Source organism: Ambystoma mexicanum, chromosome 6q (assembly GCF_040938575.1).
Source record: "Ambystoma mexicanum isolate Mex_15411 chromosome 6q, UKY_AmexF1_1, whole genome shotgun sequence".
Lineage (NCBI taxonomy): Eukaryota > Metazoa > Chordata > Amphibia > Caudata > Ambystomatidae > Ambystoma > Ambystoma mexicanum.
The window spans coordinates 485,998,517-486,023,520 of record NC_090937.1 but is presented as its reverse complement, the minus strand read 5'-3'; the positions used below and the strand labels follow the sequence as shown (position 1 = coordinate 486,023,520).

General features: G+C 45.4%; 1 protein-coding gene across 5 annotated transcripts in view; it reads right to left on the bottom strand.

Annotated features, from left to right (window-relative positions):
• The window catches only part of CENPE (centromere protein E), a 2,471,681-nt gene that overhangs the window by 1,961,010 nt on the left and 485,667 nt on the right, over window positions 1–25,004 (bottom strand). For all 5 annotated transcript variants that reach the window (XM_069630970.1, XM_069630968.1, XM_069630972.1 and 2 more), the window contains exon 14: window positions 4,855–5,008. In XM_069630970.1, coding sequence (XP_069487071.1) covers window positions 4,855–5,008 — 154 coding nt within the window. The remainder of the gene's footprint in view (window positions 1–4,854; window positions 5,009–25,004) is intronic.

The following is a 25,004-nucleotide window of genomic DNA, read 5'->3' as shown; positions in this document are numbered from 1 at the left end:
AAACTCTTCCTCACTAACAACATTATTAGTGGCTACTCGTCACTCTTTTCTTAAAAAATCTTTTTGCTTGATGGATAAAATCAACATTGAAAAACCATTATATATTTGACCTTCAAATTTTTTCCAAGATTGGTTCACAGGAATTGTACATAGTAAAATTACAACTAACACAAAACCCAGTTTGGGATTTCAGAGAGCGGCTGTATGATTGGGTATTTTACCTAATCTTTTGCTCTTGCTGTTTTTCTGGGTTTGGGTGTCTCCAGGCCTTTTTCAGCCAGCTCCTGTACATAGGATCTACCTTCCTAAAAGAGACTCATTACACCAGAGACCTTTAAGAACACCAGAAAAATTCAATACCCCTGTGGTGCCCACTCAAATTTGCTTCCTGCTCTGTTTTCTCTGACACCAGGGATTGACCCCTTGGGGCCAGCATGATATCCTCACTGGTGACAGTCTCCCTGTCAAAAACAGGGGCTACAAAATGTCTGATCATTTCAGAGCTCATAAAGGAAGGGTCAACAAGATTGACCTTGGGGTTATTGAGCCATCTACAAGTCCATGGGCTAGTCCAGTGTACTAGTGCCAACACCGGAACTAAAGAGTTGAGATTCTGCGTGGACTATAGGGCTCTGAATGCAGTCACTAAGACTGAAGCCCATCCTTTACCCAAGACAGATGAGCTGGTGGACAAACTTGCAGCTGCCAAGTTACTCAGTACATATGACCTGACTTCAGGCTATTGTCAAATAGCCCATACAGACCATGCCCAGGAGAAAACTGCTTTTTCTACTCCTGCAGACTTGTACCAGTTTAGGGTCATGCCTTTCGGCCTGAAGAATGTACCTGCCACATTCCAAAGGATGGCGAATCATGTTCTGAATTGGTTAGTGGACTTCAGCATGCATACATGGATGACATTGCAGTGTTCAGCCCCACTTGGGAAGAACATCTTCCTCGCCTTGAATATGTGTTGCAGGTTCTTGAACAGGTCCATCTGACCATAAAGGCAAGCAAATGTCAAATTGGTCCGAGTAATGTGGTCTACCTTGCACATGAGCTAGGAGATGAGAAGGCCCTTGCCTATTAAAGTACTAGCTGTACAGGACTGTGCCACCCCCACTACTCAGAGCCAAGTGACAGCCTTCCTAGGTCTCACAGGATACTACTGTAACTTTATAGAGAACTATGGCACCATAGCTTCTCCCCTGAATGTCATCTCTTCCCCAAAATATTCAAAGAAGGGCAGATGGAATGAAGAGTGTGCCAATGCATTTAAAGGGCTGAAAAAGGCCATCTGCAAAGCTCCAATCGTAAGTGCTCCTGATAACACCTAATCCTTTATTGTACAGTCAGATGCATCCAATACAGGAATAGTGGCAGTCTTAAGTCAAAAGGATGAGCAAGGCAGGGAACACCCCATTTGCTTCATCAGTAGAAAACGTAAGGACTGAGAAACAAGGTGGGCAACCATAGAGTGCGAGTGTTTTGTCATTGTGTGGTCGCTGAAGAAGTTTAGGCCATACCTGTATGGTTCTACTTTCCTTATTCAGACAGACCACCAACCCTTGAGATGGTTTTACCATTGAGCATAGGCCTGGTTGCAATCATCAGGATGCTGAGGGAGGGTCTCTCCAAGAATATGAACGAATGGAACAAGAGATTCATCCAGGAGTGGATTAAATCCTCCCATCCCAAAGTCTGGGGGAAGTGGGTGGTCGAGTGCTATAGAGAATTTTCAGTTCTGTAACAATTCCCTTCAACCTTCGAGACCACCACACTTTTGTTGGACTCTGGACTTTTTTGATTTTAACCTCCTGAGTGAGCAGCCCTTTTTACCACTCACTCTTTGTTTCTCTTACTGGTATTTTTAATTCTTACTATTTAATGGGGTCTAGTAAACTCCATAGTCATCTGCTTTGTGCATAGTGACACACAGCATGCTCTGTGCAGTGCCACTGAGTAGTCCCTTAGACTTCTCCTAATGTTTAAATACATTTTCTCGTGTGAATTACAGTTCCCAAAAATAGTGAGATAACTTGCTTACCTTTCTCTTTTGTGGGTCCAGCACACACCACCCTATGTGGAGTGCTGGGGTTACATAGTAACTTCTTATCCCACTTCTCATTTAACTTATTGTTACACCTACTGACTTAAATGGCTGGTGGCAGTGGTTATGTTTTACTTTGTTTTGTGCAGGTTACTAGAAGGCTGAATTCTCAGCTGCAGTACAGCACCCAGGGGTGACCATTGTCCCAAAATGGCCCCCTTCTTTTTTCGCCATTTTTCATTTGACAGTTCCTTCTGGGCTTTTACTTTATCGTTTAGACTAGGTTTGGGTCCTTTGTGCGTTTGTGGACAGCCAACCCCCAGGTGATTTGCAGCTGAATGACAATTAATGGGATTTCACATTAAAGGTGAGGATTTCAGGACTACAGACAGTCGACCACTGGAACGAGACATCCGACGAAGAGGACAAGCATAGACGCCAACACCAGGACCAGGAAAGCACCAGTGAAGGCTTGCAGCTGTGCGGACCCCACTTTCACATCGATAGGGAAGATCCGCCAAGGACAAATTCCTCCCTTAGGCTGGTGGGACCAACTAGCCTTGGGACATACTTCAGTTTGGCTCAACATCAAACTGGCTGCGACCTTCCTGGGCTCCATGACCCAATACCCGGGGTACCAGGTCCATCATCAAGTGCATAGTCTTCTGAAGAACAAATCCGGCTGAAACCTTACAGGCATCCAGGGGGGGTCCTACAGAAGCAGGAATTCTCCATCAAAAGATCCCTCGCCAGAGTTCAGGACCGGGTGACTGGCAGAAAATCCAGCCAGGGATATTCATTCCTTCTTGGCGCAAAAAAAAAAAAAGGCTCCAAAACCACAAAGAGCCACTGAAGTGCGTGGAAACCGTTGCTGCCGAGTCCCTCTCCCGAGTACTGCTACAGAAGCCCACCAAAAGTCCCGCCTTTCGTCACCATGACCAAGGAGCAGGAATCAGGGTCTGCATCCCTGCATCAGGAAGGAAGTCAGCTGGAAACTCTTTATCTTTAAGGTACTGTGGGACTTGGGGTGTAACTACTTTGTGCCATTTTTGGTGCTTCCTGGCTTGCGAAGTGCTGTTTTACACCCATCTAAAGTTGAGCTCAACTCACTTGTGCAGGCCTCACAGCTTGTGCACCATAAGGTAGGCTCCTCTTGAGCTCCTTTGATTCTTAAAAAAACTACTGACTGTTTAGTGAACATTTTCTTTGAAGAACTGCATCAGAACTAGAATTATCCACTTGACTTTGGTTATCCTGATTCCCTAAAGGCTCCTCTTCTCAACCCTATTGGCTTTGGCAGTGCTGGTTCCTCTTAGGTTTTAAACTGTGTAACACTTTGCATTGCTAGGACACACTACCTACTTCCCTCTGGGAGAAAAGACTATTGCAACAGTTGCTAAAGTGTGTTATCTCCAACTCTGAAACTTTCCCTCCCAACCTCAATTTGTAAAGGTGATACATATATAAATGCCATTACTGACGTTTATTGATGTCACCCCGTGTGCTGGAACTGTGGAGCAGAGAAAAATTACTCGCCTGCATTATTCATTCGTTTATAAATTTTAATCCATCTTCCACTGAATGTTAGCCTTATACTAAGAGTGGAGTTTTGTACTGCCTCAGTTATGGTTTTATGAAGCCCTTAAATGGACTAACAAAGCTCACTGAATAGAAACTTTATCACAGACATCGCACACAGCATTGCCAGGAGTGTCCAAGCATTCCAAGATAATTCTATGTAATTTTTTCCCTTTTTTCATAGGTCGCCTAACAAAAAAAAGACAGATTTTTTCCAGCCAATTTTAGGCGGCCAAAAAAAAGCCCCACCCTCTCTGGCAGGATTAGTTCGAAATCACCCCACGAATGCCCCCACCACCTAGCTCCCCACCCAAGACTCCCCCCAACCCACACACAAACACGCAACACACAAACATACACTTACCCGTTCTCCCCCAACAGCGCTTCCGGGTCCGGGCGTGCCTGTCAGCCCTTGTGCGCACTCATGTGCGGCATGGACCGCTTTTTCAAAAACAACCTTTTCACTCAAGACCTCCAAGGTGATATGATATGGCATTTGTAACGCGCCTAGACACAAGTGTTTCAAGGCGCGACGAGGCGGGGGGGGGGGGGGGGGGGGTGGGGACAAAGAGAGACAGACAAACGATCCTACTAGGCGAGGTGTCATTCAGATCGCGCAAGTGCATGTGCAGGTGTCATTCAGATCGCGCAAGTGGCACTATTGTTTATACTGTTAGTTAAAAAGCAATGTCCAATAAAAGACACTCACTGAATCGGAGTGCAGCTGATTGTTGCGGATCTGAAGCCACCTTTTTATATTTTCAACCACACTTTTTCCCAAAGTAGACTAATATCTATTGCCTAGCAATATGGAATCAAAAGAAGCTCTTACAAACATTTTACAACTTTTACCAGTTTACAAAGTGCCACTAGATTTGTCAATACAGCTATAGCTGTAAACATGCACAACAGTGAAGGTGACTCATAACAGGGCCTCACTACATACTGCTGCAAAAGCAATGCCAGATTTAAAGTTCTCCCTCCCCAGACCTAAAAAAGGATTTCTTCCCAAATATTACGCAGAATTCAAAAACACAGGAATCTTAGCAGGATCCCCTTGTGGGAGAAATCTCCAATCAAATAACACGAAGATGTGAAAGTCTACAAAGATGCGTGCATTCCCACAATCTTAATTTGCATTGTTAACATTCAGTCCAGCTCAGAATAAATAATTGTTTTATGAACAGTTTGAAAACCATGGACTTTTACACTTTGCAGTTACTTACAATCATCCATTTCCGGTACACTTTGGAAACTCGCGAATTTCGGTCTTTTGGAGATATTCGTTGTGTTCAAACAACCGATCCCGAAGTCGTCTGTGGAAGATAAACTCGATGCAAGTTTGCCGGGGGCCCACGTGACTCTTCTTTTTCTTTTTGACTAAGTGGTTTAAATATAAGGCAAAGTTAAACAGGTAAACGGCAATTGTCTATAACACACTGCGTGCAAACTATATGACCTCTACTTCCCCAATGCTACAGTCCTGGCACAATATGGAAAGTTGATGTCCTTATTTGCATCTTATAAAATACCACAGTGTGGAAGCACAGGACCACCAATTTGTGGTGCAACCCACTGGGAGCCAGCCATCAATCACAGGAATTTCATCAAACCGAAAAAACATATTCCCAATTTTTCCCCACAGCGAATGAAATGTATTGGTAGGTGTAACCCTTCAGAAAGGGTGAGATTTGCTATTAAACCAAATCTCTTCCCCACCAGTATCAGGCTGGCACATTACTTCCAACCATGTGCTCAAAACCGGCTTTACCAATACAGGGAACCCCACATTCCCTTATTAAGGGCAGTTTTGCTGTGCAAAAAAGCTTTGATGACATCCCTAAAGAGGAGGTGCTGGCAGTATGAGATTTATAAAGTACAAACCTACCTAGAAGCAGTTGACTGCTGTACATGCCCAAGCATTTACAGGTAGGGTGAAGGGTAGATCTCCAAGTATGAAGGAAAGGTGACTGGTCATGGGAGCATCTTTTTAACGAACATCAGCTATGCAAATAGGCCTCGCTTTGTAAATGTAGAAGTCAAGAGCTCTAGTTTACTTAGCAAGCCCCTACAGTTTAGTTTAAAAACACAAATGCTCCTACTCTGTTAAACACAGCCAAAGCATATACTTGCTCTAAACCCGCAGTCAGGAGTAGAGCAGGAAAAAGAAGCCTACATGCCTACGCCCCTCCATGGGTGTTTCTCGAAACTAGGCAGTTCACTAGAGGCTAAACTACTATTTTCAACTGATAGGCTCCTGTGTATAAGTTGACTGAGAAGAACATGATCCCATTTGAAAAGGCGTGTGCTTAAACTCTGTATATAGAGGGGACCTATGCGTGCCTACATTTTCATCATTAGATCAAAGAAACGCAGACACACGTATCATGTTTGCTGTTCATTGAATGGGGTTTTGAGAGACCAGTTTGGTTCTATTTGAGCATTTCTACAGCTTCAAACTCATTAAGCATAGAAGTACATTTGGCGCAAAATCATGTCACCCCATCCTGGATAAAGCTGGTCTACTTTCCCCAGAGGACCCCCATTGCTACTGGCTTTAGTTACTGTGCATTCAGTGGGCCCAGAAGAACTATGAACACTGGGCATCTGTAAGAACCAATCTCAGACAAACTCGTAAAAACTAGCAAAGAAAATCTGAGCATACACACATCTCCAGCTGTGCCAAGAAAGCACAAAGGTCAACTCATGGCATGCAGGTTCATCCTTCTACGAAGACTCCTCAGAAATTAGGTTTTCTATCTTCAGGTTAGTGAGGGATTTAGACAAACTGTGTAATTCAACACTTCATGTTGACCAAAGTCCAATGCAGCCTGTGACTATCTACTCATGTCTCAATGCAGTTTCACTGGATTCGGTTCGGACTTGTCGCTACTGTAAGTTATGCTAAGGACATCTATGGAGAAGTCTCCTACAAATGCACCTACCCAACTCCATGCTGCCCATTATTTATGGACGGTCTGATACCCTACTGTGCACAAGAGGTCCTTGCTCTGGTCCTGCATACATACATCTGCAGTCCTCACTCTTCGCTTGCATAGCATATCCCGAGGCTGGCCAGATAATCGAATACATACACTTCTCTGATGAGGGTGCCCTAGATTACTTTTGGTTGCTAGTCATGGAAGAATGTGTTGGGGTAATTGGGTGAGGGAAGGGGATGATGTTGGTTTACCACAGGCCAAACTCATTGAACAAACTGGCATCAAATCTGCTCACCAGTGCCTTCTACACAGGTGCTGAAAGCAATTTTACCGAGTCACTCAGTCTTTCGGTGCCTACCTACAGTTTTACACAATCACTAGAGCCATTTCTAAGCATGTGCATGTCTTAATGGGATCAGTGTTACCTTTCTCAAAATCACTAGCGAGTCATACGAGGGAAATGCTGGAGCACTATTAGGGAGATTTCTGCAGCCTTCTGGTGAGGGATGTGCAACTATCTGCCGTAAAGGTAGAACAGTGTGTCAACCAAAAGGAAAGACCAGAATGTCCATGGGTAGCTGTTTCAGAGAAGTTAGGTTTAATATCAGGACGGAGAAAGCATAGCAGTAAGATACACTTATTCCCACTAGTCCGCACAAACGGATACACCACACTGGTATACTGAAAATATATAAACATTTATAAGGGCACAAACAAAATATTGATAAGAAAAACAATACTCTGGTTAAGCCTAACACAGAGCAAAGTGCAAATGAAAAAGAAAAAAAAAAACAGTAGATGGCCGGTCAAGACCCAACTCCATATTCACTCTAAAATGTAGGCCCATACACCTCGCAGGAGACACTATGCATGCCGACTTTAGAGCTACATTAAGGAAAGACCCCCCTAGACAATATTGCACAGAGTAACAATGTTCAGTCCTAATCCAATAGAACACAGAACAGTACACATTCCAACACAGTCAGCCAAGGCCCAGAAGGGCATATTGCACACCACGGGGGGAAACTATCACCACAGAAAAACAGTGTCTATCGTTAGCTCTAGGTGTAATATAGATGTAAAAATACCCAATACATCATGCCGTCTCTCTGAAAATCCAAGGCCTTGTGATGTGATCATCAAAAATAAACATCTTTATTTCTGGCAAAAAATTGCGCAAAAGGGTTTATTACACTTAAGTCTTTCAAAACAAATGGTTCGCATCCTAGCATTAAACCATTACCTACTCACCCTGCGCTCCAAGCCCACTCCTATTACAGATGCTTGACCGCAAGATGTCAAAAGGTACTTAGCAGGACTTCCTGCACACTATTGCGGCCTTCTGTAGAACTGTTCAGAGGAATTTCCAAAATGAAACATGGGGTGGATTTTGAGACGCCAATCTATTACGGTGAACAGTAAAGACACAAAAGTCTAGCAAACCCTGACCAAGGTAAGTAGCTGAGTGGCAAGGCTTGGACTCGAGGGGTGTGAGAGTGGTCTAGGACTACAATAGGGGACACGCAGATCATTCCAATAATTCAACTTATATAGGCAATTACAAAATTATATACTGCTGTATTAGGCTATTAAAATACACACTATGCAATGAAACCTTCAGCCAAGTTTTGTCACAACTATCAAAAATACACATCCACAAAAATGGGGGGTGGGGCGGGATCTGACTAGAACCCCCTACCCTTTGTTAAAAACAGTTAACCAAGAGAGAGCCTAGCATAAGCAAGACTTTCAATAACTGAATAGTAAAGAGTAGAGAGATAAACAGTTCATACAAAACCAGTAACACAGGTAGGTAATCGATTTAGGGAATCTGAGATAAAACACTATTGAGCTATCCTAGAATGAGTTACCCAACTCTTAGTAAGCCCAACCCTGAGATAGGATGGGGCCTCGTGCCCTAAGGCCACCAACTGCACAAGATATTCTGTTCAGGTAGGCTTTCTATTGGATTTAGTATTGCCAATTGTTGCAATGAAGTGTTCCAAAAGTTTAGAAATGTTAGGGTAAGGGTCTGTCAACCCAACACCTTAGATAAGGCCCAGTGAGGATGCTTGACAAGAACACTAGTGATCTATGTCAGGAAAGTGAGAGATCTGGACTCTATGCCCATGTAACACTATGGAGGTTTGGGGGATGTGGGTGGGATGAAACGGGTATGTAAACCTACCACCTTACCTAGATTTTCCCCAAAGACCACTTAATGGGTTCTGGAATTCATTGGTGTCACATACATCTGCTTGGTCTAGCCGAGGAGAAGCGGCTGCAGAGGTCAGCTTTGTATGCAGATTTGAGTTCAATTGGACACAGTACATGTATTACAGTTCCAGGCATTGTCCAGGTGATCAGCCCTGCGATGAAAAGGAAAAGGAGAAGACTTCTGTGGTGTAGGCAACATCAGGCGACCTCCAGGGGAGCAAAGAACACGTTCAGGATGTGACAGACGATCTTCGTTGGCAAACAAAGGAGCAGGTCCTGCATGTCTTCAGTTGGGATGTGAAGGTTCAGAATGCAGGAGGTGGTATTCTTGTAGCATAAGTTGAAGGGTACGACGTTCATCCATCACCCGTTTTCTTTCTCGTGGCACCTTTTCCCGAAAGGTTTTTGCTGAAAAAAATAATCGAAAATATGGAGGGTGGGGGGGGACGGGGTAAGGTTATATAAGGGGTAGGGAATACATAATAGCGGAGGGAAATTGGGGGACACCCCCCGCATCCCCAAATAAAAAAAAAAGCAAAACATTTTTGGGCAAAAAAAGCTGCAAAAAATAAAAATAAAAAACTGGGGTTGAATGAACATAGAACCAAGTTAAAGAACCTCCAAGTTTCAAGGATGCACTCTGAATGGCGATGACTGCAGCGAAGTAGCCCAGGAGAGAGCCGATAAGTCCACTGGGTGGTCCAGGGACACGTCCAAAGACTCAGCAGGGACAGATCCTCCAGCAGGGGTTGAGACTGGTTGTTCCCACCCGTTTAGGGGTCGAAGCACCAATCAAGACCTACTTCACATCAGAATAGAAAAGCAGGGCTTCACCAGGGCTGCACTGACGTGGATGCTGGTCAACAGCAACAGACAACCATGGATCTTTAGTGGACTGCACTTCTTCGTACAGATCTTGGCTCCAAAGATGATCTCTCGAATGGCTGCAGGAGTGCTCCTTTTATCTAGGATTAGGCCTCAAGTCCCCACCTACTCCACCAATGTTAATTAACTGCACCATTCAAACTGACAGTGGTTACCAACTATGTATATCCACTTGCCAAACATTGAACCCAGCAACAGACACTCAGGGGCACTGATATGGACTGGGAGCAGACAATCCCAGCACCCACATCTGGCCGCACACAGACCATCTCTATGCCCGGGGCAGTAAAGGCTTTTCCTGGAAAAAGGCTTTTCATACACGGCAATTCCAGATGAGTGAGGGCAGGAAGAAGGCCAAAGGACTTTTGAAAATCTCATGTCACAGCTATTTTAGAGTAAATTGTACTCTTTATGGTATCATGCATTAAAATGCATTAGTAAAGTGCCAAAAACACGGTATAAAAATAACTGCTGTCCCAGCCCAGCCTGGTGACACTGCATTTGTAAGGGTTAGGAAAGATTGCTCTTTTGACAACTTTACCTCCAGAGTTCTATAAACCCCCCAAACATTTTGCTTTTGTTTTTCAACCTTACCTGATTTTTACAGGGAAGTGAAGCATTCAGCATTCAGCTTCACTCGTTTGGCCTTTTGCTCAATGTGTTATGGGGAAAATAATCAGTACTTCAGACTATCAGTAAAATGTTTCCCCTTTTCTTTTACTTTTTGTAACTTGTAGCATTGCACACAACATCTTACAAAGCAGTGCAATGGGGATACTTTTATATAATTATTGTCTTTTAGACTTGGGATTTTTGGTTACTTTTAAATGTGCCTCGAGACAAGCTGGTGGCAGCACTCATATTTTTACTATTTGTGGTTTATTTATAGTGTGCAAATTCATTATTATTATTTATTCACATTTGTTAAGCGCACATCAGACCGAAGGCATCGTGGCGCTGGTTACAGTGTTTCTTAAACTTAGTTATTTATGTTTACCACATATAGATACCAAACCTGGCTAGTGCCCTAAAACAGCCATGTCACAAGATATTGGCTTGTTCTTTGGCCTGCTTCCTGCCTTGCCAAATCAGGAAATAAAAAGGTCATGCACTTCCCCAGGAAAGCTTATGCTTTCAAAGGCTAGTGATGCCTGTGTGTGGCTTAGGAAGGGCGTGGGGCTGTCTGGTCCCACTCCGCGTCCGTGCTGTTTGAAAGTCTGGCAGTGGGACACAAATGAAACCAACAGTGGCCCCCCTGATTGGACCACTGCTAGCTGTTTGAATGGTGAATAAGCTTACACTTGGTGGGCTTTGACTTGCTTCCAGAAAGGATTTTGGATAAGAAGAGTACTTCTGCAGCCATTCCTTCAGAATAGCATTGGTGCCAAGAACTCTGTAGAAGAACAGCCGAATGAAGATCCAAAGAAGACAGCTGAAGAGGCCCAACATCCCTTCCTGTGTCTGGCCCAGTGAAGCTTTGTTGGGCTACTTGATCTGCAAAGGTCCTGTGCAGTGCTTCAATTCTTGGACTGGTGGGACCGGGTCTCGACGTGTTCTAGGATCCACCCGCCCTGAGCCTTCAGACGTGTCCCTGGACCACCCAATTGACTAACCAGCTCTCCAGTAGGCTACCTCGCTATAACCATCGCCGTTCCGCAGTCGCAGCCAGAACTTCGGTGGTCACTAGCCTGTGGTGCATGGAAACACCCCAAAAGACGAGGGCAAAAATACCAAAGCCCAAAAGCCCAGCCTCATTTGGCCACATATATATATGTGGGGGGTAAAGTAAAAAAATATATCAGGGTAAGGTGGTGTGGGCTGCGGGGTGGGGGTGGGACTCCCTATATGGGATATATTACTCACCGTAATCGTATTTCTGATGCTTGTATCTGCTTAGATTCACATGCTGTGCATAGGCCGACATCTAGTGGAAGCTGCAGAGTATTACAGTTTGTTTTTCGAAACTCAAAAAGGGGCGTCGAACCAGGGCGTGCCAGTAATACTATTCCTAGTGTGACGTCCCCTGTACCCATGATCCCTCACGCGTGTAGGACCCTCAGATTGTATATTTTTTTTACATGCGGTAGCATGAGGAGTTGCGTGAATACAGAGTATCCAAGCAGATAAGATAGATAAGACTACAAGCATCCATGCGCCTTCTCTGAAAGGGGAGGAAGGGCAGGCGCATGTGAATCTAAGCAGATACAAGCATCAGAAATACGATTACAGTGAGTAATGTATCCCTTCTGAGGCGTGTGGAATCTGTTTAGATCACATGCTGTGCATAGATTAGCGAGCAGTGTTAGAAGGAGGTGGGATGTGAGAAGGTACATGAGCGAACAAGTGTCTTAGAATCGCCAGTCCCACTTGAGTATCTGTCTTGGAATGAGTGTCAATGCAGTAGTGCTTAGTAAAGGTGTGAATAGAGCTCCGTGTTGCTGCTTTGCAAATGCTGTCAATGGGTACATTTGCAATGAAAGCCAGAGTGGCTCCAGTACCTCGTGGAGAGTGGGCCCTTGGCGTAAAAGGTAGTGTTTTATCTGAAAGAGAATAGCACAGTTGGATACATCCGACTATCCACTTAGAGATGGCATTCTTAGAGATGTGATCTCCCTCTCTGCCTGGAGCTATGGAGACAAACAGCTGATCTGTTTTCCTTAGCGGTCTGGTCTTGTCTACATAGTAAAGGACCTCCCTCCTCACATCTAGTGTGTGGAGTTTCACCTCAGCAGAGCTCTTGGGTTCTTGGAAAAAGGCAGGTAGCTCAATAAACTGGTTAACATGGAATTTGGAAATTAACTTAGATGAAAACCTAGGGTGAGTGTGTAAAACCAGTTAATCCTTATGAATAGTAAAGAAAGGATCCTGCACTGACGGAGCTTGAATTTCACTGACCCTTCTTATTGAGGCGATGGCTACTAAGAAGGCAGTTGTATAAGTCATCTGTTTGAGACTAGATTTGTGCATGGGCACAAGGGGAGGTCCCATGAGCTTAGCAAGTACCACATTAAGGTCCCAACCTGGTGGTGGGTTAGAAATTGGGAGGGTGGAGTGCCTTTACCCCTTCCATAAATGCTTTGACGACTGGCACTTTCCACCATGACACCTTGTTATGGGAAGTGGTGTAGGTTGATAAAGCTGCCAGGTGCACTGTAAGTGTGTTAAACACTAACCCTGCATCCAGTAGGTGGAGTTTATAGGTGACAACAGTAGAAGGAGTACAATCAACTGGGTTGATTTGCTTGTTCTGGCACCAAATTACAAATTGTTTCCATTAGACATAGTAACAGTGCCTCGTGTTAGGTTTTCTTGACTCTCAAGATATCTATACATCTCTGCGGTAAATTGAGATGTCCAAACTCTATGCCCTCAGGAGCCATGCTGCCAAGTTCATGGAGTTGGGCTGAGGAGGCACCGTTAGCCCCTCGTGCTGGGAGAGTAGGTTGTACCAGCATGGGAGCTTGATGGGGTCGCACACCGCCAGTTTGCATAGGTGTGGATACCATGGTTGTCTTGCCACATAGGAGCAACCAGGATGAGTGTCATCGGTTCCCTGTGGATCTTGTTCACCACCTTCCTCATTAGGTGGGTTGGAGGAAAAGCGTAGGCAAACATCCCTGACGAATTCATCCATAGGGTGTTACCCTTGGAGCCTGGCTGGGGGAACCTGGATGCGAAGTCTGGGCACTGCCTGTTTTCACTTGTGGCAAATAGGTCTATAGTGGGGAAACCCCACTGAGAGAAGAGGTCTCCTACAACTTCTATGTGTAGTCTCCACTCGTGTTCTTCTGGGAGGGGATCCCTGCTCAGAGCATCTGCTAGCGAGTTGAGATCCCGTGGAACATGTTGAGATGACAGGTAAATCTTCAGTTTGAGTGCCAATTTCCAAATTTTCTGGTCAAGCTTGGACAGATTTGCCGAACGAGTGCCCCCTTGTTTGTTTAGGTAAAACATTGCAGCCATGCTGTGTTAGGATCTGCACTGACTAGTTGGATAGGAGAGGTTTGAATGCCCGAAGCGCTCTGAAGACTACCAGAGGTTCTAGCAGATTGATGTGATTTTGAGCCACTGTGCGAGACCAGAGACCCTGAGCTGTATGGTGATGGTAGGGGGCTCCCCACTCTGCTTGGGAGGTGCCTGTTTTGACAACGGCCTGTATCTCTGGATTGTAGAAGGGTTTCCCCTTCGTAAGATTTTCTCTTGTCCACCAGCGAAGACTCTGTACTAGTGTTGGCGAAACAACCACTAGATCGTCCCACTGACCACTTGCTTGAGACCACTGTTTCGCCAACCATTCCTGCATGGGTCGCAGGCGCGCGTGGGGATCCAGGTAAATGCAAGATGCCATCATGCCTAGCAAACGCATCGCTTTGCGCACCCTTATCTGGTGACCGGCCTGATATTGAGGAATTTGCACCAACAGATTTCAAATTCTTTCCTCTGATGGAAAGACCAACCCCTCTTGGGTGTTTAGGACAGCTCCTAGGAACTGTTTTGAGGTGCTTGGCACCAGGCTTGATTTTTTCTCGTTGATTGAGAAGCCCAATTGGAAGAGGAGGTTGATAGTTCTTTGAATGTTTAGTCTGCAAATTACGGGGGTTTCCCCTGTGATGAGCCAGTCGTCCAGGTAAGGGTACACTGGGATTGCCTCACCGCAGAGGTGCGCCACCACCATCGCCAGTACCTTGGTGAATACCCTTGGAGTCGAGGCTATACCGAAAGGGCAGCACCTTGAACTGGTAGTGATGGTTGTCTATTTTGAAACACAAGAACCTTCAGTGCGCTGGGAACATTGAAATATGAAAATAGGCATCTTTCATATCCAATGTTGCCATGGAAATCCCCTTTTTTAGTAGGGGGGGGGATTACCTCGGAGTGTAGTCATGCAGAACTTTTGTGGCTTGACATACTGGTTTGCAGGGCGCAAATACTGGGTGCATTGTTAGATCTTTTTTGGCACAAGGAAGTAGGTTGAATAAATACCCATGTTTAGCTGGTTGCCCCGGACGAGTTCTATGGTGTCCTTTGCAAGTAGAATGGCAATCTCCTCGAGAAGGATTTTCTGGTGCTCCAACGAGTGTACCTTCTGTCTTGGTTGTCGGGGCGCTCTAGTAGTTCTATACAGTATCCTGCGGACACTGGACAGCACCCATCTGTCCGTAGTGATCCCTTCCCATGCGTGGGTGAAGGTGGAAAAGTGCAACGTCACTGTTTACTGGGTGGCGTAGCACCTCTAGCGGGGCTGCCTCTACCCCTAGTGCGGCCTCTGCGATGGCCTCTGGGGTAGGCTTGTGATGCTTGGAACTGATTGTTGCCCAATGAGGTTCCTTGATTTTGATAGTAATTCAAACCCCTCTGGGAGCTTTGGCCCCAAAAGCGACGAAAATTAGAGTTTCCCCTCTGTCCTGAGGGTTTATTAGTAAGTTGTCTCATACTCATCCTTGGCTGTCTTTAAGGCTTCTTCCACTGCCTTGCCGAACAGTACGTCCTGTTCAACTGGCATGTCTATAAGCGTGGCTTGAGTCTCGGGTTTGAACCTTGATTGTCTTAACCAAGTTTGACGTTTTATCATAGTGCCTTCGGCAATTAGTCTTCCAGCATTATCTGCTGCATCAAAGTTTGATTTTAGAATGCATCCTGAAACCGACCTTTCATCTGCTGCCAGCTGTGCAAACTGGCTCTTCAGTGGTTTAGGAGCGGAAGATACCAAAGCAGCTACTTGTTCCCACTGGTGGCAATTGTAGCTTGCAAAAAGGGTAGTGGTGTTTGCAATTCGTGCCTGATGGGCGGAAGTGGTGGCAACCTTCCTGCCGATAGTATATAGTCTCTTGCTCTCATTTTGGGGAGGTGCTTCTGAAGAAGCGAGTTGTGTACCTGCCCTCTTTCTGGTGGTTGTTACTACCAGAGAGTCAGGTTTTAATTGGCCCCTAATATATAGGGGATCAGAAGGTGCGGCACAGAATAATTTTTCAACTCGTGGATTCACTGCACAAGTAAGATTTGGAGTTACCAGCGAGGGGTCAATTCTACGCTGGACAGACTTCAGTATAGGGATAGCTTGAGCAATGGCTCTTTTGTCACCCAGGATCTTTTCCGCAAAATCCCTGTCCTCTTGGACACCTTGAGTGTCAATCTGAAAATGGGCTGCTGCTTTAGCCAGTATCTCGTTGAGGAGTGGTTGATTATCAACCGGTGAGTTATGCACCAGGGTTTCTATAGGAATTGGGGAGTCAAGATTGTAGGCTTCAGCCTCATCTCCTCCTCCTCCTCCTCCTCGTCATCACCACCATAATAAGAGACCCCTGTTTGGTCTTCCATCATTTGTGGGTCTGTTTCATCACAATATGACTCGGGATGGAAAGATTCAATGACTAAAGGGTTTATTCCCAAATCCTGCACCAGGGCATCAGAGCGGGGTCTTTTATTAGGGGGTTGAGAATCCTTGGACCCCGAAGGGGCTGAGGTAGCTGGTGTGTTAGCATAACTATGAAAATAATTAGGACATTCTTCTCATAACCATATCGATATCAGCAGAGCTCCAATCCTTGGAGCTAGGGATAACCACAACCTGTTCTGTTTGTTCTTCCATACCCATCTCTTGAGCAGTGGGAGGGATGATCTTCCCCTTGGTGGGACAGGACTTTGGACCCTTCTACTGATTTGGGGGCTTTTTGTTTTTCCTTATGAACATGAAGTTCTGAAGGCTTCTTGTGTTTTTCCCCCTTCCCATGACGAGAGGAATGTTTCCCAGTGCCTTTAGGGGCCTCCGAGGAACCGGGTGCCTTACGTCGCGATTCAAAAGTGGTATCTGACACCTCGCGTCGAGAATTGGAGGTGATCTGAGATTCAGAGGTGTTCTTGGAGGAAGGGCGTCGAATCTCAGGAGTATACGCTACACATCTTGACTGGGGATAGAGGTCAGAATTGTCTTCTGACGATGGGGCCTCTGGGAGTATTGGGAGTGTGACACCTTTTTCAACCATGGACGGTTGGTTTTTGTCATGAGGCGATCTCGAACAAGAACGCGGTTAGGAGGAAACCTGTGCAGTTCCCTCTGGGACCACTGCAAAAGATTTAGGACTACAGGTGTTTGGCAGTAAATCCACTTGGTAGCAGTCTGTACCACAGACTGAGCAGTCAGACTTCCCTTAAGAAGAGTTAGGCAGTATGCAGAGTATTCACAATAGGTCAAGAGCACACAATAGAACAAGTAAACACTGACCAGGGCTTGGTGTAAAAGAGATATAATTATTTATTTAAAACCACATCTAGAAAAACACAGGCACTAATAATAAGCAATTCAGAAACACGGTCACTAAAAGATATACACTCCCTTAAAAGAATATTAGACCAGTCTTAAGTAAAGCCCCACTTATTTTCAGACAGCGGTGAGCGCTTAACGTAGATGGCACTCTAATAGTTTGTTTTTAAAAAGGGAGAGAAAAGCAGAGAACAAATTGAAACAGATCCCAACACTTTTTCAAGAACACAACAAGGGAGAAAGGCAAAGTAAAACCGTGAAGTTAGAGTTCAAGAGGCCGGATCCACCTTCGAAATGTGTCCAAGGTCACACGGTTGCAGTGCACAAAGGTATTGTAAAGGTTCAAAAAGGAGTTGAACCACAGACAGGGGCCAGTTAGAGGGTCAAGGCGGCCAGCACAGTCCAGAAGGTTAAGGAGTTATTACCTTGTAGCAATCTTTAGAAAGGGAGGCCTGGCGGACACGGTACCTTAAAGTGGTGAGAATACTCCAGCGGGGGCAAGTCGGTGCTTCGTCCGGGGGAAGAGAGGATCTCGTCGTGGAGGAAGACAGGAGTCCGTTGCACTGCCAGGGAAGAAACCAGCCGCGGAGTTTCTCAGGTACAAGGAGTGGTCCGGTGATTCGCAGTTCAGTGGTGAGTGGCTATCCGGCTGCCGGGGTGCTTGGCACGGGCAGTTTGACCACAAACCGGGCTGGGGTGGGAAGAAAAAGGAAAACTGGTTGTGCCCACCAGTCAGGGGAAGAAGTCTCTCCAGCCGGGAGATCTTCTCTGTCGTCGGGAAGTGGTGAGTCGGTTCTGCAGGGCTCCACCGGTAGTGTCGTCGTGGCAGGTCGGCTCAGCTTCTCCCTCGTCTGATTCTCAGGTCCTGTGGCGACTTCTGAAGTTCCAGTCCCCAAAGCCCTGCTTTTATGCAGCATACCCCCATTCACTCAGCCTAGCTGTCAATCAAACATGCTAAGTGGTGAGCCGGCCTGGGCCAATCACACAAGAGTGTGACTTGAGTTACCAAGGTAACTCAGTCCAGGGTGCCTAAACCCCCTCCCACACCCCTTGTGGTACCCAGACAGAGTGGCACCACTTTTGGAGGCTTCTGTGGAGAAGCCAGCCAAAAAGTGGAACAAAGGGCTCGACTTGGGTTGGAGTCACAGAAGAGAACACAAACGCCATTTTAGAATCGAGTCCTGGCAAAAAATACCACTGGCGAATGAATATTAATTAAATAAGCCGGCGGTATGTTCGAGGCTATGAGAATGAAATAATTAAATTTGGTAGGCTCGAACAATGGGAAAATCCCATAGGAAAATATTCGTGGTCGAATATAAAAAGCAGTTTCCACTGCCACCAGCCAAAACTCGATCAGGGGGGACGGAGACGTGCCCCCTCGACTAACAGACCCCAGGGCAATCTAATTGCCCCGACCAGTAGATCCACAATATGCTGGTTTGTACTGGTTTCTGTTAATAATTTGGGTCTAGTAAAGCCAATGGTGACTTTACATGCCCTGGGAGACAGTAGTCAGTCCCAGGGTATGGAGTCTATGGTGGGGTGTCACTATGACACCCCTGTGTTACTGCACGGAGGGTGCCGTGTAACACACATAGGAAAAACACATGAGACCCTATGGAGTAAAGGACCCCATAGCCCATAAAACACATTACCAATCAAAGGAATACCATGAATCATGTCCAAGAGTGGGAGAAAGTCTCACTCTTGGCAGGAGGAAAAAAACAAACTCCAGAAATCCAGCAAAGCTGCTGGGGGACTCACTAGGTTAGGAAATTCAGCCTAAAGAGAGACTTCTCCATAACAAACGCCCAGAGGACACAGAATCGTTGGACCACTCTCTCAGTGTCTTAGGTTGCCGATCGCTGGACACGCGTTTTGGGGGGGGGGGGGGGGGGGGGAGTGGTGTGTGTAGCGCTTCTGCCGCCGGGTGTTGTCCCCATAACTGAGCGGCCGCCAGTCCTCCGGGGTCAGGGATTTGCGTGTTAGTGTCTGAAGTCACCCCTCTGCCCTCGTCGTCCGATACGGCGGCGTTGCTGCCATCGCTAAAAGACCCTTCGGGGTCCGTTGCCTGGCGTAGGTGGCCCAGCGTTTAGTGGAACGGTCCTTAAGTGTTTTTGGCTTAAAGAGCTTGCAAGCTCGACAGGTAGCCTCGTGATGGTCTCGTCAGAGACAAAATTGCACGTATTGTGCTCATCTACCCAGGGGAACATCCTGTTACACTTGGAGCAGAATTTGGAAGGAGTACTCTCCTTATGTATCAATTTGGCAGCAGGCGGTATATGTAGGAAATAAATGTGGGAGCCTGTATGACCACCCCCCACTCTCCATACTTGTATAGGGCCGAGGCCAGAGGCCTTCCAAGGCCCGGGCCGAGGCCAGAGGCCTTCTGAGGCCCAAGGTCCGTTGTGGAGGTTCGGCGGCTGATTTCCTCGATCTTCACCGGTGTCGATCTTCGGCATAGGGTGGAAAGAACGGGGAAGTTTGAACAATACATTTAGTTTATTTGGCTAATGCCAAGAGAACTCTGCAACATGCGATTGTTTTTTTCATGTATGGCAGAAAAAAACAATCTGAGGGTCCTACACGCGTAAGGGATCATGGGTACAGTGGACGTCACACTAGGGATAGTATTACTGGCACGCCCTAGTTCGACACCCCTTTTCGAGTTTCGAAAAACAAACAAATACTCTGCAGCTTCCACTAGATGTCGGCCTATGCACAGCATGTGATCTAAGCAGATTCCACAAGCCTCAGAAATATATATATAGGATAGATTACTCACCGTAATCGTATTTCTGATGCTTGCATCTGCTTAGATTCACATGCTGTGCATAGGCCGACATCTAGTGGAAGCTGCAGAGTATTACAGTTGTTTTCGGAACTCGAAAAGGGGTGTCAACAGAGCGTGCCAGTAATACTATCCCTGGTGTGACGTCCACTGTACCCATGATCCTTCACGCGTCGAGGTCCCTCAGATAATTGTTTTTCTGGCATGAAGTAGCATGAGGTGTAGCGCGAGTACAGTTGTATCCAAGCAGATATGTATCAGACAAGCTCATAAGCATCCATGCGCCTTCTCTCCGAGGGGACGAAGGTTGAGCGCATGTGAATCTAAATAGATACAAGCATCAGAGGCTTGTGGAATCTGCTTAGATCACATGCTGTGCATAGATTAGCGAGCAGTGTTAGAAGGAGGGATGTGAGAAGGTTCATGAGCGAACAGATGTCTTAGAACCGCTTGTCCCACACCTCTGTATCGGTCTTGGAATGAGTATCAATGCGTAGTGATGAGTGAAAGTATGTATTGTGCTCCATGCAGCTGCTTTGCAAATGCTGTCTAAAGGGACATTTGCGATGAAAGCCAGGGTGGCTACTATACCTCTTGTGGAGTGAGTCTTGAGCGTAAAAAAGGCAGTTTTTTATTTGATAGGGAATAGCAAAGTTGTATACATCTGACTATCCACCTAGTGATGGCATTCTTTAAAATGCGGTCACCTTCTCTGCCAGGTGTACGGAGACAAACAGTTGATCTGTCTTTCTAAGCAGTCAGGTCTTGTCTATATAGTAGAGGACTGCTCTTCTCACATTTAGTGTGTGGAGTTTTACCTCAGCTGAGCTGGTGGTTTCCTGGAAGAAAGCCGGTAGCTCAATAGACTGGTTTACATGAAATTTGGAGATGAACTTCGGGGAGAACCTAGGGTGATTAAGTAAAACCAGCTTGACCTTGTGTACAACAAGGAATGGGTCCTGCACTGACAATGCTTGTATTTCACTAACTATGGAAGTGAGAGCCACTAAGAAGGCAGTTTTGTAAATCAGGTCTTTGAGACTAGATTTATGCATAGGCTCAAAAGGGGGGGGGGGTCACATGAGCTTAGCGAGTACAACATTGAGATCCCATCCTGGCGGCGGGTTTGAAATTGGAGGGTGGAGTCTCTTTACTCCCTCCATAAATACCTTAATGACAGGTACCTTCCACCATGAGACTTTATTGTGGGAAGAGGTATATGCTGACAAAGCCGCCAGGTGGACCTTTAAGGAGTTGAATACTAACCCTGCGTCTAACAAGTGGAGCATATAATTAAGAATGTGGGAAGGAGTACATTCTATGGGGTTAATCTTATTTGCCTGGCACCAAACTACAAATCTCCCCCATTTGTCAAAATAACAGTGCCTTGTGTTAGGCTTTCTTGATTCTTTCAAGCTATCCATACATCTCTGTGGCAGACTAAGATGTCCAAACTATGACTTCAGGAGCCATGCTGCCAAGTTCATCGATTGAGGTTGCACTGTTAGTCCCCCGTGCTGGTTGAGCAGATTGTACAGGCATGGGAGTTTGATGGGATCGCACATCATCAGTTTGCGCAGATGTGGAACCAGGGTGTCTTGCCCACATAGGAGCAACTAGGATGAGCGTCATCTGTTTCTTGTGGATCTTGTTCACCACTTTCCTCATGAGAGGTGGTGGGGGAAAGCGTAAGCAAATTTCCCTGGCCAGTTCATCCATAGGGCGTTCCCCTTGGAGCCTGGCTGGGGGAATCTGGAAGCGAAGTCTGAGCATCACTTGTTTTCGCTTGTAGCAAACAAATCTATTGTGGGGAAACCCCATAGAGAAGAGGTGTTCTACGACCTCTGCGTGAAGTTGCCACTCGTGTTCTTCTGGTAGGGGAGCTCTGCTCAATGAGTCTGCAAGAGAGTGGAGTTCCCCTGGAAGGTGCTGTGACGACAGGAATATCTTCCGTCTTAGTGCCCATTTCCAAATTTGCTGTGCAAGTCTGGACAGATTTGGAGAACGTGTGCTCCCCTGTTTATGTAAAACACTGCTGTAGTGCTGTCGGTCAGGACCCGCAGAGATTGGTTCATTAAGTGGGATTCGAACAACTGAAGGGGCTTGAATACTGCCAGAAGTTCTAGCAGATTGATGTGGTACTGAGCTGCTGCGCGTGACCACAGATCATGAGCTGTGTGGTGAAGGTAGTGTGCCCCCACCCAGCAAGAGAGGTGTCCGTCGTGATAATTGCCTGCATCTCTGGATCGTAGAAGGGTTTCCCCTTCAGTAGATTTTCTCTTGTTCGCCAGCGAAGATTTTGTACTAGTGTTGGCAAAACCACCACTAGATCGTCCCACTGACCGCTTGCCTGAGACCATTGTTTCGCCAACCATTCCTGCATGGGTCACAGGCGCGCCTAGTAAGCGCATCGCTTTGGGCACCCTTATCTGGCGGCTGGCTTGATGTGGTATTTGCAACATGTTTTGGACTCTTTCCTCTGACAGAAAGACCAACCCCTCTTGTGTGTTTAAGACAGCTCCTAGGAACTGTTTGGTTGTTCTTGGCACTAGGCTTCACTTTTTCTCGTTGATTGAGAAGCCCAATTGAAAGAGGTTGATAGTCTTTTGAATGTTTTTCGTGCAAATTAGGGGATTCCTCTGTAATGAGTCAGTCGTCCAGGTAAGGGTACACTGGGATTGCCTCCCTTCGCATGTGTGCTGCCACCACCGCCAGTACCTTTGTGAAGACCCTTGCAGCAAATGCTATCCCGAAGGGTAGCACTTTGAATTGGTAGTGCTGGTTGGCCATCTTGAAACGCAAGAATATCCTGTGCGCTGGGAATATTGAAATATGAAAATAGGCATCTTTCATATCCAGTGTTGCCATGTAATCCCCTTTTTTATTAGAGGGATTACCTCTTGTAGCGCAGTCATGCAGAACTTTTGTAGCTTTACATATTTGTTTGCAGGGCACAAATCTAACTGGGCGCATGGTTAGATCTTTCTTTGGCACAAGGAAGTAGGTTGAATAAATACAGTTGTTTACCTGGTTGGAGGGGATGATTTTGATAACGTCCTTTAGTGGAAGAGAGGCGACTTCCTCGAGGCAGATACGCTGGTGTTCCTTTGAATGGATCATCTGCTGTGTGGGTGGTTCTGGGGTAGTTGGAGGAGTTCTATACAGTATCCGCCTGCTACTGTGGACAGCACCCATCTGTCTGAGGTGATTCCCCCTCCCATGCATGGGTGAAATGGGAAATGCGCCCGCCTACTGGAGAGGCATGGGAGGGCACCTGAACTTGATAGTCACTGCTTTTGTGGAGGGGGTACCCTCTCGAGAAGAGTTGCCCATGCCACAATCTCGGGATCTATGCGGTCCTCGAGGATCATTTTGGGAGGACTGACCTTGATTATTTCCCTAGGGCGCCCCTTGGCTTTGATTGCAATTGGACCCCCGTTGTGAACCTTGGCCGCGAAAACAGCGAAAATTGCCACTACCCCTCTGGCCGGGTGGCTTGTTGGCGGGTCGCCCCAAAGAGTTAAGTGTGTCATACTCTTATTTGGCTGTCTTAAGGGCGTCTTCGACGGTCTTGCTGAAGAGCACACTCGGGGATAGGCATGTTAATCAGGGTGGCCTGCGTCTTCGGTTTAAAACCTGATTGCTTCAGCCACGCGTGATGTTTAATAACGGTCCCCTGAGCAATAAAATCTATATGTAGGACACTTCGAAATAGAACACGCTTGGACTCATAACACCTTCACCAAATTCAACAATATAATCTATTGGGGGTGCTTTATCTACGACATTCTTCTGATATGGAATGGAAATACTGAAACTTTGAATAACTATGTATCATACCTAACCTCCAACCAATACAACTTGAAATTCATCACCAATCAAAGTGCCAATCGGATTCAATTTCTAGATCTAGAAATATACATAAAAAATGAAAGGATCTTAACCACCCTATATGTGAAACCAACTGCTGGAAACAATTCTACATGCCAAAAGTGATCATCCTCAACATATTATTCGAAATATTCCATATGGAGAAATATTGAGAATCAAAAGGAATTGTACAGAACCACAAGAATATGAAAAACATGCCAAACAAGCAATGGAAACATTTCAGGAAAGAGGCTATAATAAAAAACATTTGGAAAATTCGTACAAAAGAACAAAAACAAAATCAAGAACAGAACTGTTGAAAGATAAACAAATCAAAATGGCGGCAAAAGATCAAAAAGTGAGATTTATCACGCAATACAGCATGAATGCCAAACAGATCCAAAATATTCTAAAGAAAAATTGGCATATACTGAAAATGGACCAAGATATATCTAGATATCTTGAAGAAGATGTACACAACTTTCAAAACAGTGAAAAGCTTAAAAGACATATTAAGCCATTAGCATTTTATCGCAAAGAAACAAGAAGAAGGACTTACTCAATTATGGACTAAAAAAACACTGTTAGGCAACTATAAATGCGGAACCTGCATTAGTTGCCAATATTCAGACAATGGGAAAAAAAGTGCATCTTTGCCAAATGGAACAGTATACAGAATCAAAAACTATCAACTGCAACACAAAAACAATAGTATATGTCATCAAATGTTCATGCAAAAAAGTATATGTGGGAAGCACAATGAGAAAACTTAAAATTAGAATCAAAGAACATATGAGAGCCATCATCAATAAAGACACAAGATACCCATTGGGCTATCATTACCTAACAGAACACGCAAATGATTCTTTTAATGACAACGTTTTTTGGAATTGAAAAAGTCATTAGACCACAAAGAGAAGGAAATTTGGAAAAAATGTTGAGCAAGAGAAGCCTTTTGGATCTGCAATTTGGATAGCTGCCATACAGGCTTGAATTCGGACAATGAACTAATTCATTTATTGTAAAATCGTTTTTTGTTCAGCCTTAAAATTATATTAGCAAGTCTAAAATTGTTAATGCTTATGTTGTTAGCCTAATGTTCAGATAAACAACAACAAGCATATTTATGTGGTTTGCAAGCACCAAGTACAACCTACTAGATCCAGGTAAGTAACATAATCCAAGTTATTATTAAAAAAGTACATGCCTCGACATTTATTCATTAAAGCAAATGGTAAGTAAAGGATTGAATCCGTGGAACCCGCAATCTTGTAAATATCTTCACGTATAATAGGAAACGTAAATAGTAAAAGAACGGCATTACATTACCATGCAAAACCATTTATCATCCACAATAATGCAGTTGCAATAGTTACGAATAAAACTGTTAGTCAATCATGTGGGGAA